This window comes from Paracoccidioides lutzii (assembly GCF_000150705.2).
Source record: "Paracoccidioides lutzii Pb01 unplaced genomic scaffold supercont2.48, whole genome shotgun sequence".
Classification (NCBI taxonomy): Eukaryota; Fungi; Ascomycota; class Eurotiomycetes; order Onygenales; family Ajellomycetaceae; genus Paracoccidioides; species Paracoccidioides lutzii.
Window position 1 is genome coordinate 18696 of NW_015440994.1, and position 15440 is coordinate 34135.

The 15440-nt window shown below is 44.7% G+C and overlaps 6 protein-coding genes across 6 annotated transcripts; 4 read left to right on the forward strand and 2 right to left on the reverse strand.

Moving 5' to 3' along the window:
* Nucleotides 1–466: 466 nt before the first annotated feature.
* On the forward strand, nucleotides 467–951 carry PAAG_08811 (hypothetical protein; the record flags this gene model as incomplete). Its single annotated transcript, XM_002789214.2, has 2 exons — nucleotides 467–498; nucleotides 531–951. 2 exons carry the CDS (start codon nucleotides 467–469, stop codon nucleotides 949–951), a joined length of 453 nt encoding a protein of 150 aa, XP_002789260.2.
* A 4013-nt stretch (nucleotides 952–4964) lies between these two features.
* Nucleotides 4965–7312, forward strand: PAAG_08814 (hypothetical protein; the record flags this gene model as incomplete). Its single annotated transcript, XM_002789217.1, has 3 exons — nucleotides 4965–5858; nucleotides 6230–6833; nucleotides 7212–7312. The coding sequence occupies 3 exons, from the start codon at nucleotides 4965–4967 to the stop codon at nucleotides 7310–7312; spliced, it is 1599 nt and encodes a 532-aa protein (XP_002789263.1).
* A 1547-nt stretch (nucleotides 7313–8859) lies between these two features.
* Nucleotides 8860–9617, forward strand: PAAG_08815 (hypothetical protein; the record flags this gene model as incomplete). The annotated part of the gene is made up of 2 exons (XM_015846638.1): nucleotides 8860–9028; nucleotides 9091–9617. 2 exons carry the CDS (start codon nucleotides 8860–8862, stop codon nucleotides 9615–9617), a joined length of 696 nt encoding a protein of 231 aa, XP_015701435.1.
* Nucleotides 9618–10816: 1199 nt separating this feature from the next.
* Nucleotides 10817–11285, reverse strand: PAAG_08816 (hypothetical protein; the record flags this gene model as incomplete). Its single annotated transcript, XM_002789219.2, has 2 exons — nucleotides 10817–10920; nucleotides 10997–11285. The coding sequence occupies 2 exons, from the start codon at nucleotides 11283–11285 to the stop codon at nucleotides 10817–10819; spliced, it is 393 nt and encodes a 130-aa protein (XP_002789265.2).
* A 533-nt stretch (nucleotides 11286–11818) lies between these two features.
* Nucleotides 11819–13064, forward strand: PAAG_08817 (translation initiation factor 2 subunit beta; the record flags this gene model as incomplete). Its single annotated transcript, XM_015846639.1, has 4 exons — nucleotides 11819–11830; nucleotides 12003–12135; nucleotides 12210–12821; nucleotides 12895–13064. The coding sequence occupies 4 exons, from the start codon at nucleotides 11819–11821 to the stop codon at nucleotides 13062–13064; spliced, it is 927 nt and encodes a 308-aa protein (XP_015701436.1).
* Nucleotides 13065–14412: 1348 nt separating this feature from the next.
* On the reverse strand, nucleotides 14413–15396 carry PAAG_08818 (pantothenate transporter; the record flags this gene model as incomplete). Its single annotated transcript, XM_015846640.1, has 1 exon — nucleotides 14413–15396. One exon carries the CDS (start codon nucleotides 15394–15396, stop codon nucleotides 14413–14415), a length of 984 nt encoding a protein of 327 aa, XP_015701437.1.
* Between the last annotated feature and the right edge of the window lie 44 nt (nucleotides 15397–15440).

Sequence of the window (15440 nt, forward strand, 5' to 3'; positions counted from 1 at the left end):
GTTTATGCAGGAGATGACGGCGTAAGTTAGTGGGCACTTTGCTCCCAGCGATTGCTCTTCACCATCTCAATTCGGCTGCTCCGACAGCTCCTGAGTTGACACTCAAGTCCCATAATGGGATTATTATATTCACTTCCTTCAGGGTAAGGGGGTAAGCATGCGCCCGCAAAAGCTAAAATATTTGGCAATGCTGTGTGTTTCCAGCAATCGTCACCTGTCTTTAAATTCCTCGGTATTTATTCCCTCTACCAATAGATACTGTCTCATCATGCTTCGGTTAGCATTAAATATCCAATCGCCTTCTAAAATTGAGATATTGCCGTCACAATAGTCTCATTTGAAGTCTTACAAATTTGAAGTCCTTTTGTTGCCATCACCGCAATTGACAGAAAAAAGACTGGTAATGCATAACAGGGAATATAAACCTTGTAAGATTTGCTCTGACCTCCCATTTTCGCCACTAAGTATGCCTTCTCAGAAACCTGCAAGCCACTGTAGGTATGCAAGCCAGCTAGCAGACGCTGAAAAAGATCGAATCCGCTTCAGGAAATCATACATCAATTCACGCAGGAGAGGAGTGCAAAACCAGTAGCCCCCATCGTCTCTTCTCTTCAACGTCCAACATCTGATGATTTGGACCACTTCCACGATTCTTTAGTAAGAGACAATAAACGCCTCAAGAAGAATACCATCGAACATCCTATGGAATGGTATTTGATGCCCGGTGATCTCAGTGAACCGAGCGTCTTTGCCCGGATGTATTTGTATGAGCATGGTTTAAAATACGGTGGAAGAGAGGAAGAAGATGGGGGCCACTTGAACGATTTACAGGCCAGGTCACTCGCCAGAGCAGCACGGACGCCTGAAAATACCAGTGATGGTGACAAAATGTTAGCTGAACTCTCTCCTCAGATTCCTTGGATCTCCGCTAATAAAACACCGCAGCAATAAAGACGAGGCGCGGGATTTTAGTTAGATGAATGTTGTTCCAAGCAACGGCTGATCCTTGCGGATAGAACTTTTTGCTACCGTGCAATGTGCATTGTGCATTGTCAATTTAATAGTTTTCCTTCTCTCCTTTTTTTCCTTGCCCTTTTCCCTTTTCTTGTTTCCACTACCTCCTCCCTCTTCCCCCATTTCTTCTTCCCTTCTCTTCTTCTTCTCTCTCTCTCTATTAAAAAAAAGAAAAATTATTTGTTTTCTTCCTTCAATTCACTCTTCCTTCTAGAGTCCGTTGGGAATTTCGTGTCAGGAAACAAGTTGCTTTTCCAAACCCTGACAAATAAATGGAAGCTCAGCTTTCATGCAAATAAAAACCAGTTAAGAAGGTATTGCGTATTACTTCAATCACAAGCTCTGAAAATAAATATCATAATTCCCGCACATGTCTTCAGGGGGAAATATGGAACTCCGCATCTTAACATCCATGAGTCCCCAGCCTCCTGGCCCCCTAGAATGGTACCCCTCCGCGAAAACAGAGAGCTTTTGTCGTTTTATTTTCCTTTCTCTTTTCTCCTAGCCTCTATTGATTTTCGGTTGTACGTGATTTAGATTGGTAATTCTGTTTTTGCTTCCGTTGCTCGTTAGATTTGAACGTGTATGCCACATAGATAGCACGGCTCATTAAAGAATTCTGCAAGCACACTATAATAATTAACACTGGATACTTTCTAACTGTTATTCATCTTAAATCCCGCAATGCCCATTTAATGCCCATTATATGTCATGCACATTCAAACCCCTCTCTGTCAGAAATGCAATAGGGTGTGTGAATGACAGCTCTGAGCTATAACTAACATCTAAATGTGTAACTAATCAGGCTTCATCTGAAGATCTGCCTTTGCGCTCAGGAACGCCACACAAAGACAGCCAGTTGCAGGTGATTCTCACATGTGATTTTCGGAGGAAATGTTTTCTGTTCTTATGTATTCTTCATGGCGATATAGCCATCATTTGGTAGATCTTTGGCTGGGAGGAGGTGGATTTCCGTATGGGCAAAAAAGTATCAGGGTTTCGGGAGGTGCGGTCCGTGCGGGCCGAGCCAGAACTTGGAACAAACCAAACTTCAAAAGTCCCTCAAGCTGCAAGTCGACTCCGTCCATGACAAGCTTCCTTTTTTCTTTTATGTTTCTTCCTTTTCTTCTTTGGAACATGCCATATTTAGTCCAGGCTGAAGGGAACCTCAAAATTTGTGAGGAAGAAAAAAGACGACGGGGGGTGCCTGAACGGCAGGGAACGGCCTGCACGACCTTCTCTGGTCCCAGATTTCGACGTTGGACACTGTGACTGGGTTGAGAAATCCCTCTGTGCTCTGCCTAGTTAGTGGCTCGCTGTTCCCTTCCTCTCTCCCCCCTCCGCTTTTTAACGAACTGTGGCGTGGCTGGGTTGATATCTAACATTATAAATAGAGAATAACTATAGTTGGTTCAACAGTCATCGCAGCACTGTTTCTCAAAATAATACTGGCAACCTGTGATGATTTATCTGACTCAGAATCACACATGTTAAAGGAATCTACAGAGCTATCAAACGGAATCAGTGATGATGCTGTAGGTGTCTCGAAAATTATCAACACCCCACTCTATCAATTCATCACCCTGGAAGTCAATATTGACGAATGAGATAGAGAAAAATCCGATTTAGATCGGATGAATGGCAGTGGCTAATCAGCGCTGGGTTGATTTTGCAGCAACTCATTTCGTATCATCTCCTCTTGATGAACGGTTTAACCATGAGTGGATAAATGTGAACGTATTCTTCAAAGTGGTTAAATAGCAGAGACGAAATCCTAGAGCTCTCACATCGATCGGCGTGAAAGACCAGATAGTGGCATGAGGAGGTAATCATAGGCTCACTTATTTTTATTCCTACATATTAAGTTACTCTTGCCATCGGCTGGTGGGATAGTAACTACGAAATCTATAATGCTTGACATGAAATACCAACAAACTCGTTTCAGATTGATCTGAACTCCATACTCCGTCACTATAAGTTGCTGCTTTTACAGCCATTAGCATCTATGCTCCTACAGGGATGGGGTAATAGTCCATGCGAGCCCACGAGCTTAGGTGCATCTTGGCTGGAGAATCCCTCTGCTGAAGAAAATGCCGCAAACCACTCACTATGAACTCAAAACTTATCTCTTATGTTAGCTAGGAGAAGAACCCTTAACGTACATGCGAAACACTGGTCATACAACAAGTATTGGATTAATGGAGTTCCCGGGTGGATCACATACTCCGCTAGCCGGATGACAGGAATTGCTATTTCAGCTTCAATGGGTTTGAAATAATATGGCTGCAATGATAAATTATAGCTGCTGGGACAAAAAATGGCAGTTACCAAATGTCTGTAGTTTTTCAACGCAGTATGAAGTAATATTGTATCCATTTTGCATCCTAGAGCCTGTTGGCCATGCAGGTGCCTAGATGGAAGCACACGGCTATTTGCAAGAGAGTTCAGTTATAATCGCCAAACAGAGAAAACTGGTCCCTAAGGTCAATGTTCCGGAGAATATCCGTACCATTTTTATCAACCCCCTGGCCACTTTCACCAGTTATGGATATTTACATACTCCAATGATGCGTCAAAGAGTTCACAAAATGTACTCAGCCCCTGCACTTTCGGCTTTGTCGTGTGAACAGATGCTATTTTCGTAAACCCGATGGTATTAAAATAGACATACCAATTGGGCAAATTTAAAGATCTTTTTCATTCTCCCTCAATTCTCATCCGAAATAATGGATAATTTGGAACTTTTTGCAATCATGTATGTACAAACATACATGCACTTTCACACGGAGTGCACCTTATGAAGCTGTCACTTCAACAATGTTAATTTACTCGAATAAGGAAGAAATATACTGAACAGGTGTTTGACACTCGTGCACTGTAGGATTTTCCACCACATTTAATGACTTTAGGGTGAAATGCGGGATGCAGGTCTACACCTCAAGAGGTCAAAACGCTATATAGACGCAAAACTCGCAGTCAGATTCAACAGTGAAACCTCCGCCCCACCCCGGCTGCTCCCCAGTTCTCCATGTGCTATTGCACTCTTTACCCCGAATCCAGGGTATGTAGTAGGGTAATGATAACCATATGCAACCCATCCTCAACGCCTGATCTGGCACATCTAAGCTCCGCAGATATGCAGTTATTCTCCACGTGTTGCATGCTCAATTCATTGAGACAAAAGCTGCCAAACATTAGCACATGTTCTGGCTGCGGATTCATGAACAGTGTTGGCGTCTGCATTCAGCATAATCTGGATAGGTGATTGGGATACGCTGCTTCCAAGCTCATGTTGGCATTCTAACTCCGGGGCCAGAACGTATCTCATAAGTCCTTTACTCGTGGCTTCTCATGGATGATCCCTTTCACTAGAGACGGGCAGGACATATAACGGAACTAGCTGGGTCAAGCGATAGCGAGACTTGAAAATACCCAAAATGAGACCTAATACAACTCCATGTACAGAGAAGAGGACCAAGCCTGTTCGGAGCAGCCGATCGGGGTTGGGTTGGAATTTCTAGTGCTCTCCACAAAGTCTATCTAAACAATCCTCGAAATAACCGGTGGTTGGAGCGATCAAGTGTTCTCCTAACTGTTTCACATATGGTTAACTACCTGATATATATTCCTTGGCACACATACCTGGACAGAAAGGGACCATACTCTCCATCTTACCCTGGAAAAGAATCGGGGTGGAGCACCTAAGGGGCAACGAAAGGGAACTTTGAGAAGAGATGAGAAAAGCATAAATATGTGAAAGATTCCTGAAAACTTCTCACCTATGCCTTCTATCCAGTATCGCTGGCAGAAGAAACCTGTGAATGCCATCACTTGCCTCAGTCCATCTTTACTTTTTGTATTTGACATATTTCTTCTCACTCCTCGTTTGCCTAATTTGTATGCTCCTGTTGTCCGCAATTGAAACAGCGCCGAGCTCTTTGTTGACAATAATGCGTACGCACTTCGCGGCAGTACTCCTTGGAATCTCATGCGCAGCAGCCTATGTCGCAAGGTCACCAAAGAACTTGTTGGATCTTACCCCTCGGGTCAGGGAGAAAGCCGAAATATGCAAGCTTCCCTTCACTGGGGTAGGCCAAATGGCGTTGAACAACACCTGGGAAAAAAGCGGTGCTGGCGAGTTTCTCGATAAGTTCCTGAAGAAATATGGAACTAAAAATTGGACCAACAAGTTCTTTCAACATACCGTGAATATGGGTAAACATGGCGGCTCCACGTTTAACTGTATGAGTTACCCTGGCGGCGGACCCTGTTCGACACCTGAAAGCTCAGCCTGCGAAACCTACAACCCGCCAGAGGCCTTTTTTGTCCACCAATCAATAGGGATGCTGAAGGGTGCTTTCGATAGAATCCATGAATCGATTCAGAACTTTATGATTAGTGCCCTGCTTGAAGACATACAGAATGCGGTTGACATATTTGGTCCTCCTGAATCAGAAAATCCCTATATATGGTCATTGATGATTGGCGTATTTGTATCCGCAGTCGCGTTTACCGGTCCAGTCTGGCAAATTGGTGCTCCACTAACTGGGGTTGTTGGTGCTCTGAATCTGGCTGCTGGTGCGGAGGCAAAGAATGCCAAACCTCTGAGACCCGCAGACTTCAAAAGGCTAACGGAGAAGGATGTGAATCGTTTCTTTACGGGCATCGAAAGAGCTCTCAAGGAAACTGTCGACGCAGTTTTTGGGGGTAAATTTGAGAGAGTTGGTGAAATCGAAGATAAGGTCAAGTGGATCGGAGAAATATTTTCAGAAGGCAAAATGCTGGACAACTCAAAACTTGAGCCGGCTATCAATACATATACCAACGCAATTGCGGCAATGATTGTAGGTTACATTACCTTTTCCTCATACACGCTTGCTTTAATGGTTGAGGCTGACTGTTGAAGAAACAAGGAATAGTCGTTCAGTGTTTGAGAGCAGGGAAGTATTACGTGTCGCAAAGGGTACGATGAAGCCTTTCATCATTCTGTCACGACCGTTTAATCAATAACATGCGTTCATATGCTTATCTGTTCTGGTTCTTAGTACGACATAAGCAAAGACAAATGTGAGAAAGAGAAAAGATTATGGATGAACAATGCAAGTCCACCTAGCTAGGTATCCACAATTGCTAACATTCGCCTTTGACGTCGATATTTTGTCTGCCACTGGACTAACATGCTGGGATTATTGCTGACATTATCTGTTTACCGCAGCGCTGCACGGCGATCGTAAAGAGAACAGAGGACCATTTGAGTCCTGGACCCTCAATCCTCATGACTGAAAAGATGTATAACTCTTTCACCCAATACTATGGCTTCGATTACAAGACAGCCTTAACAAATGCTGTCGACTGCGCAGTTAAAAAAGGCAGCGGCTCTCCTGATTGGACGAAACTCCCATCTTTCACTCAAAAATCGAAATGGCCTGAATGCTTTGTTAACCTTCCCGTGAAAGATGAGAACTTCTTTGGAGAATACCAACCCAAAACACCAAACCCAAAAAATCCCTGGAGGGGTGGCTGGTGCGGGCTCCACATTACTCAGTATCAGAAAAACCAAAACCAAAAGGGGTGGAAGACGGGGAAAGACTTTGAGTTTGACGTTAAGATATATGATGCTGAACAGAAGGAAATTGGAAGTGCAAAAAGGGAAAAAGCAGCCACTGGAAAGAGTTTTGGGATTGGCAGTATGCTTCCATACAAACTCATTGTCACAGCTGGCAAATATGACAGTTCTCCTATCGAATTTGCGTATGCAGGTGCGCAGTGGGACTCTGATAATAGGAGACGTTGCAAAATTTCAGCCATGTATGACAAGGGTAAGCGACAGGGAGACTGTGGATTCACGTGTTAAACCGTCCACTCGAATATTAGAGAGATAGAGTGACGGGACAGGACAATGACCCCACTCCTGTTGTATCTAGCAAGTTTAAGTGGTAGCTTACTCTCCAGAAATTGCACTTGAATTAAATCCCATGCACAAAGGCAATGTATTCTCAAGCGATTCCATTTCCCAACCGTGAGTTACTGTATGTGCATTCACGGTGTCTTTGTTATAATGTGGAAATGGATGAAGTCGAGCCAGCGAGGGGGCTAAATGATCTCATGATGGACGAAGAGTTGCGGATGGATCTCTGACATTGAGCCTATGAATCAGGCCACGTCCGGAGAGTTCCATTTTCTAATTGTAAGAATAGGGGGTCGTCACTGGATTGCAGTTTTGGAGCGAGATCTTCATCCAATGCTGAAAACATTTAGTTCCGCCATTGGTGGTTCAAGGGCTATGCAGGAGCCCTAGTTGAGGGACCGTAAATGAGCAAGCACCGGCACCGATTCGGATTATTGGGCCAGCAGCGACGTGGAGGTCCGATCGGATAAGTAAGCCTTGCGAACGTTAACTAGTTAACTTGTGGCTGAGCCAACTAGCGGGCATTGCCTCCATCCAACCGCGGGTTGCCTTGCGTCTTTTGCATCTGCTCTGCGTGATGGTTAATGAATGGATTATGAGGAACTTATATCCCATATCCCTAGTCGCATCACAGGAATCCATTCGTTGGAGGGGAAGATGTCAGTCTTCACGTTCTCCGTCTTTCAACACCATCCCTAATAACTTCATCCAAGAGCATCGAACACCTCGCCGCTCTCCCAACCCCAAATCTCTTCAGCAACCTTGGCACTGGAGGATGAAGTGATCCACTCTGTTGTTCATCGAATACGCTTCGCCGATGAAGCGCGTTGCAGCATCATATCATAATTAATGCAAGGCACAAATATTTGCATTCTCAGGAGAAAGTAGACTTCTTGCAGTGGCAAGGTCGGTCATCCCATCTCCTTCTATCCGCCAAACCTTCATGGCTATGCTTAAACCATCGACAACGCGCTTCAACTTGCTGGTGATAAAATTCAGGCGCGGAATTGGTGAAGCCTAACGATATTCAACCAATCATGGTTTTTCACAAGAAATATTATTTTCTGTTCTTTCTGATCGCCAAGTCCATTCCGCACTCCCCGCACCCAGAAATGATTTCGCATCTTCTCCTTCCTCGAATATAACATGTAAGGTGCCTCCTCACTGCATTTGTTCTAATCAATAAATAAGACGATCTCAGCCAATATTTGCCCACGGCTCGCTGTTCTTTAAGAGTGCCCTCGTGATGTTAAAATTTCCCATCTTAGAAGCTTCAGGCTTCTTGAAACCCTCTCGGATAAGAACATCTGTTTTAACCAATATTCCATACATCCTCAGTGGCTTTGGCTCTCTCCTAAATCCACTAATTCTATTCTTTGCCTGGTCTTCTTTCAAAATCCAACTTGCAAATATGGCCGCACCAAGTTATAAAACCTTTTGGAAAGGATTCTTTCATATCTCGACGGGATATACTGTTTCACCAGAGGGCCTCTATTGCTCTTCCTTTCTCTAACTAACGTGTCCGGGGTAACGGAATATCAATGCGTCCGTAAGGCGAAGGCCAAACTAGCACTGGCAGATCTACCCGTGGAGGGCTTCTTATCCGTTTTCTCAATCCGCTTGTAGGACAAAGTTTAGCAGGAAAGGCGTCTTCCCTTCTCATGGTCTGGAATCAATTGGATTGGGACCAAATTCCCTCGGGTTCATCTCCCGAAATGGCCCTTTTCCTAGGCCATTCGCCGTCGCCAGAATAAACCCGTTCAAACGACAAAATATCCATATAGTCCGGGAAACAACGTGGATCAGGTCCCAGAGCAAGTTGGCCTTCTGCCGTCAGATAATGGATTCGTGCTCTAATGTTTACGTAACTTCAGCCAATGCAATATGAACAACCAGTGAATGCCAACCAGCCACGTTAGCCAAGGAGCTTTGCCAAGATGGATGGGACCTTCTCTGGGCCGATAATGATGAAATCTTTTGATTATGGCCTTAAATATACTTCTCTATCCAGTGTTCCAATAGGAGTTTTGAAATCCTGTTATGATCCAGAGAACAACAATATGCTGTCCACCTGGAACATAGTACATCCAAAGATCCCAGGCCAAAGTGTGAATAACGCATGCTTTCTTCCATTGAAGAATTTTTCTCCAATGTCCTCAAGGTAGTAGGCTGGAAAACTTATATCCAAATTCCACCTTCCAGGCCTAATTTCGTCCATTACACAGAAAGCTCTCAAACCTTTTCCATTCCAGACTTCTGCCACAGGACCATTGATGGAGACCATCATTCCACATCCCATGGTACAACTTCTAGAGTGGACCACTCGCATGTCACTGCAACGGACTGCAACCCCATTATACCTTTCCAGGTTGGAAATGGGCGCTCTTCCATGAACATGAATGCCAACGAAACATTAAAGAACCAAACATCTCATAACATGTCTCTCAGGCCCACCGACTCCAGTTCATCCAAGATCAAGTCCCAACCAGCCGAACACCCATTTGTCGAAATTACCTTTGATGCAACCTCTGGCAAGCTGCCAACCTGGGATCAAACAAGAGATGGAGAACTAAACTTGAGAAGCAGGAAGCCGCTCGAATCCGACAGAAGGGTGGTGTCTGTGCAAGATGCCGTACAAAACACCGCCGAGTATGTGCTCTCCACTGTTCGCTCTGCAGCGCCGACTCTAGTCTAACCATGCTTGCAATATCTAGTGCAGTATTGATCATCATCAACCGAATGATTGTCAATCAACGATAAGTGACCCCCGTAAGCAGATTTATCCCCAGTATTTGGTCTAATAAGGCATGAAAATGCATTGTAAAAATAAAAATATATAAATGGATGTGTTCCTTAACGGATTGATAGGTCGTTCAAATAAATCGACCACCACAGCATCCCGGAAGGCTATTGCACACGCAGCAAACTCCCAACAATCAGGCGACACCTTCTATCACCACGTCCAGTTTCGTCAGAGGATCTCCTTCAATAACACACTGCCTACAGAAAAGTGAGACAAACTCTATCATATCCTCCAACACAGGAACTGGACGTTAAAATTTTAAGGGTGACGAATGACACTGGCGAGATTGGGGGACAATTTCGGTGAGTCACAATGGTGCAATGCAGTATACCAAAAATGGTTATGTGACCAAAGGGATTATTTTGTAGGTATACTCGTGACAAAATAACAGCGAGAACTTTCCGCTGCTGCCCGAAACCATGGCGTTATGATTTCTCCTGGAAACAATTGTGATGACATCCAGTATCAATCGTTCCCCGTGGGTGGAGTCAACGTCAACAATTGCCATCTTAGGGCCGCCGTAGATCTCTCCGAAAAGAAACTCTCTCGATACTTACTTGACAAAGGGCAGCCTTAGGCAGGCTCAGCCCTTCGTCTTTCAGGTTCTCACTGAAGGCCTTCAACAGGAACTGGCTATAAAGATCATCCCTTTTATAGATGGACCACTGTGCATAAGCAAGACGAATGTTGCAGCTTTAAAAGACAGTTAAGGTTGCAACACACTATATCATCTCTTTTAAGTTCCGGTAAGAGATCGGCGACCTGTTGTGTTGAAATTTGGGTTTGTTAGGTTCGCGTGATTTTAATTCAACGCCCATCTTGGAATTTGAATTGTAAGGCAGGTGCCGGAGTAGCTACAGGCGTTTGGTTCTTTTTTGGTTTTAATGTGACACAAATGCATCTGAAGTCGTGAATGGTGGGCTATCTTTATCATATATCCAGGAGTCGCACTTCTGTGGTAAATTTTGCATAGGAATCTATGGTATCTATTTTTGTTTTCATTTTCTTTTTAGTTTCGAGTCCTCGTAAAACGTTGGTAGACAGCTGTCAACTCCCTACCATGGTTTTTATATCAAGAAGCCTTGACATTGTCACAGAGAAGCCTGAGCTTCAATAACTCCAGCACCGCGTAAAACAGCCTTATTCTGGACAACAACTTCCACTGGGTACTTCCATTCCATCATTTTCGCCCATCCTGTAAAGAAAACAAGGGTAGTTAGTAACCGAAAAGAAGGATAAATTCTGTGGATAAAAGAAGGCCGGTAGCATACCCAAATAAGCACATTTCCTTCCCAAATACTTGCCGACAAACGGTATAATCACCATAGTGAGAAGTAATTCTAACTGCTGTATACTTTCCTTCCATTCCATTTCGGCATCGGACTCATCATCCCCATCGCTGAAGCCCCCTTCTAGCGAAGAATCAGAGGCGGAAACGGAAGGTAATGAGGCAATTTCGTCTTCATCGGAGGATGGATTTAGGTGCGACGTTACCATATAAGTTGAGGCTGACGGGGGAGAAGAATAGGAAGTAAAACTGAAGGTAGGAGAAGCGGACATGGTGAAAGTGTTAGAGGGTGGTGGAAGGTCGACGACCAGAGCGATTGGTGATAAAAAAAAAGCTGGCGGAACCCGGGAGGAGGGTGGGAAGGTTCGCGGTATTGTACCGCAGTTATACCAAAAAGAGCATTCAGACCACCCAAAATCAGTCCCTGGTGCAATGCTTTGCAAAGCGAAAGTAGTCAAATAACCTAGCAGCTGTCGACTCCAGCTTATTGTTATAACCTCTCGTGCATGTGCAGATACTGTGCATACATATACGCTGTTGGCAGAGGGCAACAAGATCCATGGGATGTAGGTGGGAATGCCAAGAAATATACATCACGTGCCGCAAATTCTTCCTGCCTTTTTGTTGCTCTGCTGCCAAGCAGCGAGTGAATAAGCGACGTCAAGGACTCTGTCGATATACAAACCGCCCTCATATTTATCACTTTTTTCACCCTTCATTCATATTTTGTATGAACATTAATCCTTTACGAAGTTGAGCAGCAGTTGGTATTTTCGTGGTCACTGGCTGTCCTGGAACGATCACCATGGCTGACACGGTACGTCACATCCAACTATTTTTGATACGCTTCCCACATTGATTTCCCTACCACTTTTGGCATGACCATCCGTACTATTAAGAACCAGTTCTCACAATATATAATTTCCAACTAACCCTTATTCTTTATTGCAATCCAAACCAAAAGTGCTAATTGTGTTTTTATTGTAAAGGAAACTCCAGTTGTCGAAAGGAAGCACAGGAAATCAGTAGCGTTTAGTGAAGGGACTACGATCATGGATGCAAATGGGGCTATCTCTGAGGCTAACCATGCCGACAAGACTTCTGCTGAGAAGCACACTGCCAGTAAGTGATGGCTCCCTTCCGGCGTCTCTTTCTTCCCATCAATAATCTACTGACATTCAACTCGCAAAAACTAGCCTCTCCAGACAAAGAGGTCGACGAAGTAACCGAGCTTTTCAAAGGGCTCTCAAAAAAGAAGAAGACAAAGAAGACAAAGGATGCAGACGCAGAGCCCTCCGCGGACGGCGAGTTCGATCCCTCGATGATGAAAAAAAAGAAGAAGAGTAGTAAAAAGGCTGCAGATGGAGACTTTGAAGCTAAACTCGCCGAAGCTGGTCTGACCACCGAGGAAGCTGCGCCAGAGGACAAACCTTCAACCGAGGAGATCGTCAGCGACATCGAACATGGCAGAGGCATCTGGGCTCACGATGCCACACAACCCATTCCTTATAACCTTCTCGTTACTCGCTTCTTCACCTTAATTCACAGCCACCATCCCGATATTCTTTCAAGCGGCTCCAAGTCCTACAAGATCCCACCGCCCCAGTGTCTGCGTGAGGGCAACCGGAGAACTATCTTTGCAAATATTACCGATATCTGCAAGCGTATGAAGCGATCCGAAGATCACGTCATGCAGTTCCTGTTTGCTGAGTTGGTCACGAGCGGCAGTGTGGACGGAAGCAGAAGACTAGTCATCAAGGGTCGCTTCCAGCAGAAACAAATTGAGAATGTCCTGCGAAGATATATCGGTGAGTTGTTCTTATCATGCCCTATAAAGTGTGTAACCAAGAGAACTTGCCTTTCTAATTCAATTTGCTTCAGTCGAATATGTCACTTGCAAGACGTGCCGCAGTCCAGACACGGAACTCAACAAGGGCGAAAACCGTCTTTATTTCGTTACGTGCAACTCCTGTGGTAGTAGACGCTCCGTCACCGCGATTAAGACAGGTTTCCGTGGTCAAGTCGGAAGGCGGAAGAAGCAACAGGGCTAAACAGGGAGATACGTTGGCTTAAAATACTTTGTTTCGGCATCTAAAAGCCATGGGTAATAATGGCATGTTCTCTTTTTCCAAAAAGAAACTCGATTCTGATGACTTGATTAGTTTTTTACTAGGCCTCCATAAACTTTGTTTACGACCAATTTTCCTTGTTTTCTTTTATCCTTCTGTTTTAATCGGAAGGAGCTGGATCTATTGATTTCTTTTTTTTCTTTTTTTTTTTCAATTTTTTTTTTCTTCTCTGTTTTGTTTGCTGCTTATGTCTATACATATCCCCAAGGACATTCTGTCTTATGATGATTTTCGCCGTCGTTGTCACAATGTCATGCATTCTTGTAGCCTTCTTGTTTCCTTTTCTCCTCGAAATCTTACTTTCTCTCATGATTTTCCCTTCAAAACTATCCCATCCCTGAATAATGCACATGTATGTGTATAGGAAATCGGGCCGCCTTACGTTAAATGGAAAATAGGGAAAGGAAGGAAGATTAGAGACATGTGATGTGAAAAGTTCGAAGTTAAAAAAAAAAAAAAAAAAAAAAAAAAAAAAAAAAAAAAGGTAGAATTAGAAAGACACTGAATGGAAAATATGAGGTCTTTACGATAATTTGAACTTAATTGGTTGAACAGTTAAAGCTACGTGATGACTTCGTGCATTGCTCGATCTCAGACTTGGAGAACGGTGGGAGGGTTGGAAATTGTGATAGGTATTCCATCCCCGTCGCATTGGCGTACGATATGTATCGAACTAACCTTGCGACTTGAAAACGGGAACATACTTGGCCCGTGGTAAGCATACGGATGTTTGTCTCCCCAGTTATTGTTTGGCTCGCATTACCTGCAGAGTGTAGGGAGCGGCTCCGTCGAATTTTCGGCCCGGTCCTGAAATTTGTACTACACAACTCCTTGCAATAAAGTGCATGGAAACTTGGAATTGTATACTTGGGTACGTACTATACATATCTTCTGGACTTTAATGTTATCAGCGAATTTTCCTCATACCGCTCTGCTTGTTTTGGAAACAGAAACCCAGGGGCGATTAGTCTTGGAATAATGTTTGTTTCTTTTACCAATGTCACGCCGTGAATGTTGAGGGCAGCAAATTGCCTTAATAATGATTCACATACTCAGCGCCCCAAAGGGGTGGCTGGCGTACGAGACCAGGAAGTGGTTACTAGACCATCACTTTTCATTCTCACTATGTCGCTAGTGAACAACAGCAAACGCAACTAATTCTGGTAAATTTGTTGCTCACGTATCACGCTGCTGCTATACACTTTGTCAAACTTCTCCAACCTGCTAGCTGCATGACAGCCAGCCAATCTGCGGGTCATTCCTTAGGGACCTAGGAGACGACTACAGCTGTGTTCGTTTTGCTTTCATTATCAACTTTGCTTGAGGATGCCTTTGCCAGACCATCGCTGTTGAGGGTAGCACGGAAAGCCACACGCTGCGGCAGCAGGTAGCGGACATCGATCACTCGCAAGACGCATGTCATGGTGATCACAAGGACCAACAGCGCAATAGATGATTGCCAGCCATACTTATAATGTGGCGTTTGCGAAGCAGGCCAAACCAAGACCTGAGACCACGCACTTAGGGAGTAGTATCCCGCAACGCTGACGCCGACAATCAACGAACGCGCCTCAGGGTCCTGCGGGGTGATATCGGAAAGCCAAGAGAAGATCAATGGTGCTGTCCCCAGACAAATATATGAAATGAAATAAGATGCGTATGCAGCTGATATAGCTATCTTTGTGGGATGGGATGTCCAAATGCTCATGGTAATGCATGGGATTATCCCGAGCACAGCTTGGGCGACAATTAGCGTCCAGCGCGTCTCCATAAAGTCAGAAAGCAAAGCCCAGACCCACACAAAGACAACATTAATCACCGAACCGCCGATCGGGATCGCATTAACCTGTGAAACACTCCATCGAGAACTTCCGTCTGCGTTCTTCTGCGACTTGAGAAAGAGTCCGAAGTAGACATATCCGTACGTCCCCAGCACGGTCGCGATATATAGAGCCGCAATGAAATACACTACCCAGCTTGAGAATGTGCGACTGACTCCCGCCCAAGTCATCCGCTTCGGTTCCACGCGGCCGTGGCGGACTAGTCTCTCCATCGACAGCTCGGCGTGGTCCTTCGTAAACCAAACCGCGCGGGGGTTGGGTTTGTTTGGCAGGTCAGGGAGCATGAAGACGCCGGCACAACCCCATACTACGGTTATGATAGCATTTAATATGAAGAGCCACCGCCAGCCAGCAATTCCACGGTGGCCCTCCATCGTGTTGGTGATGCTGGCTTGCAAAGCACCGGACATCATTTGGCCAACACCCTGGCAGGAGTGATAGAATCCAATTCTGGATG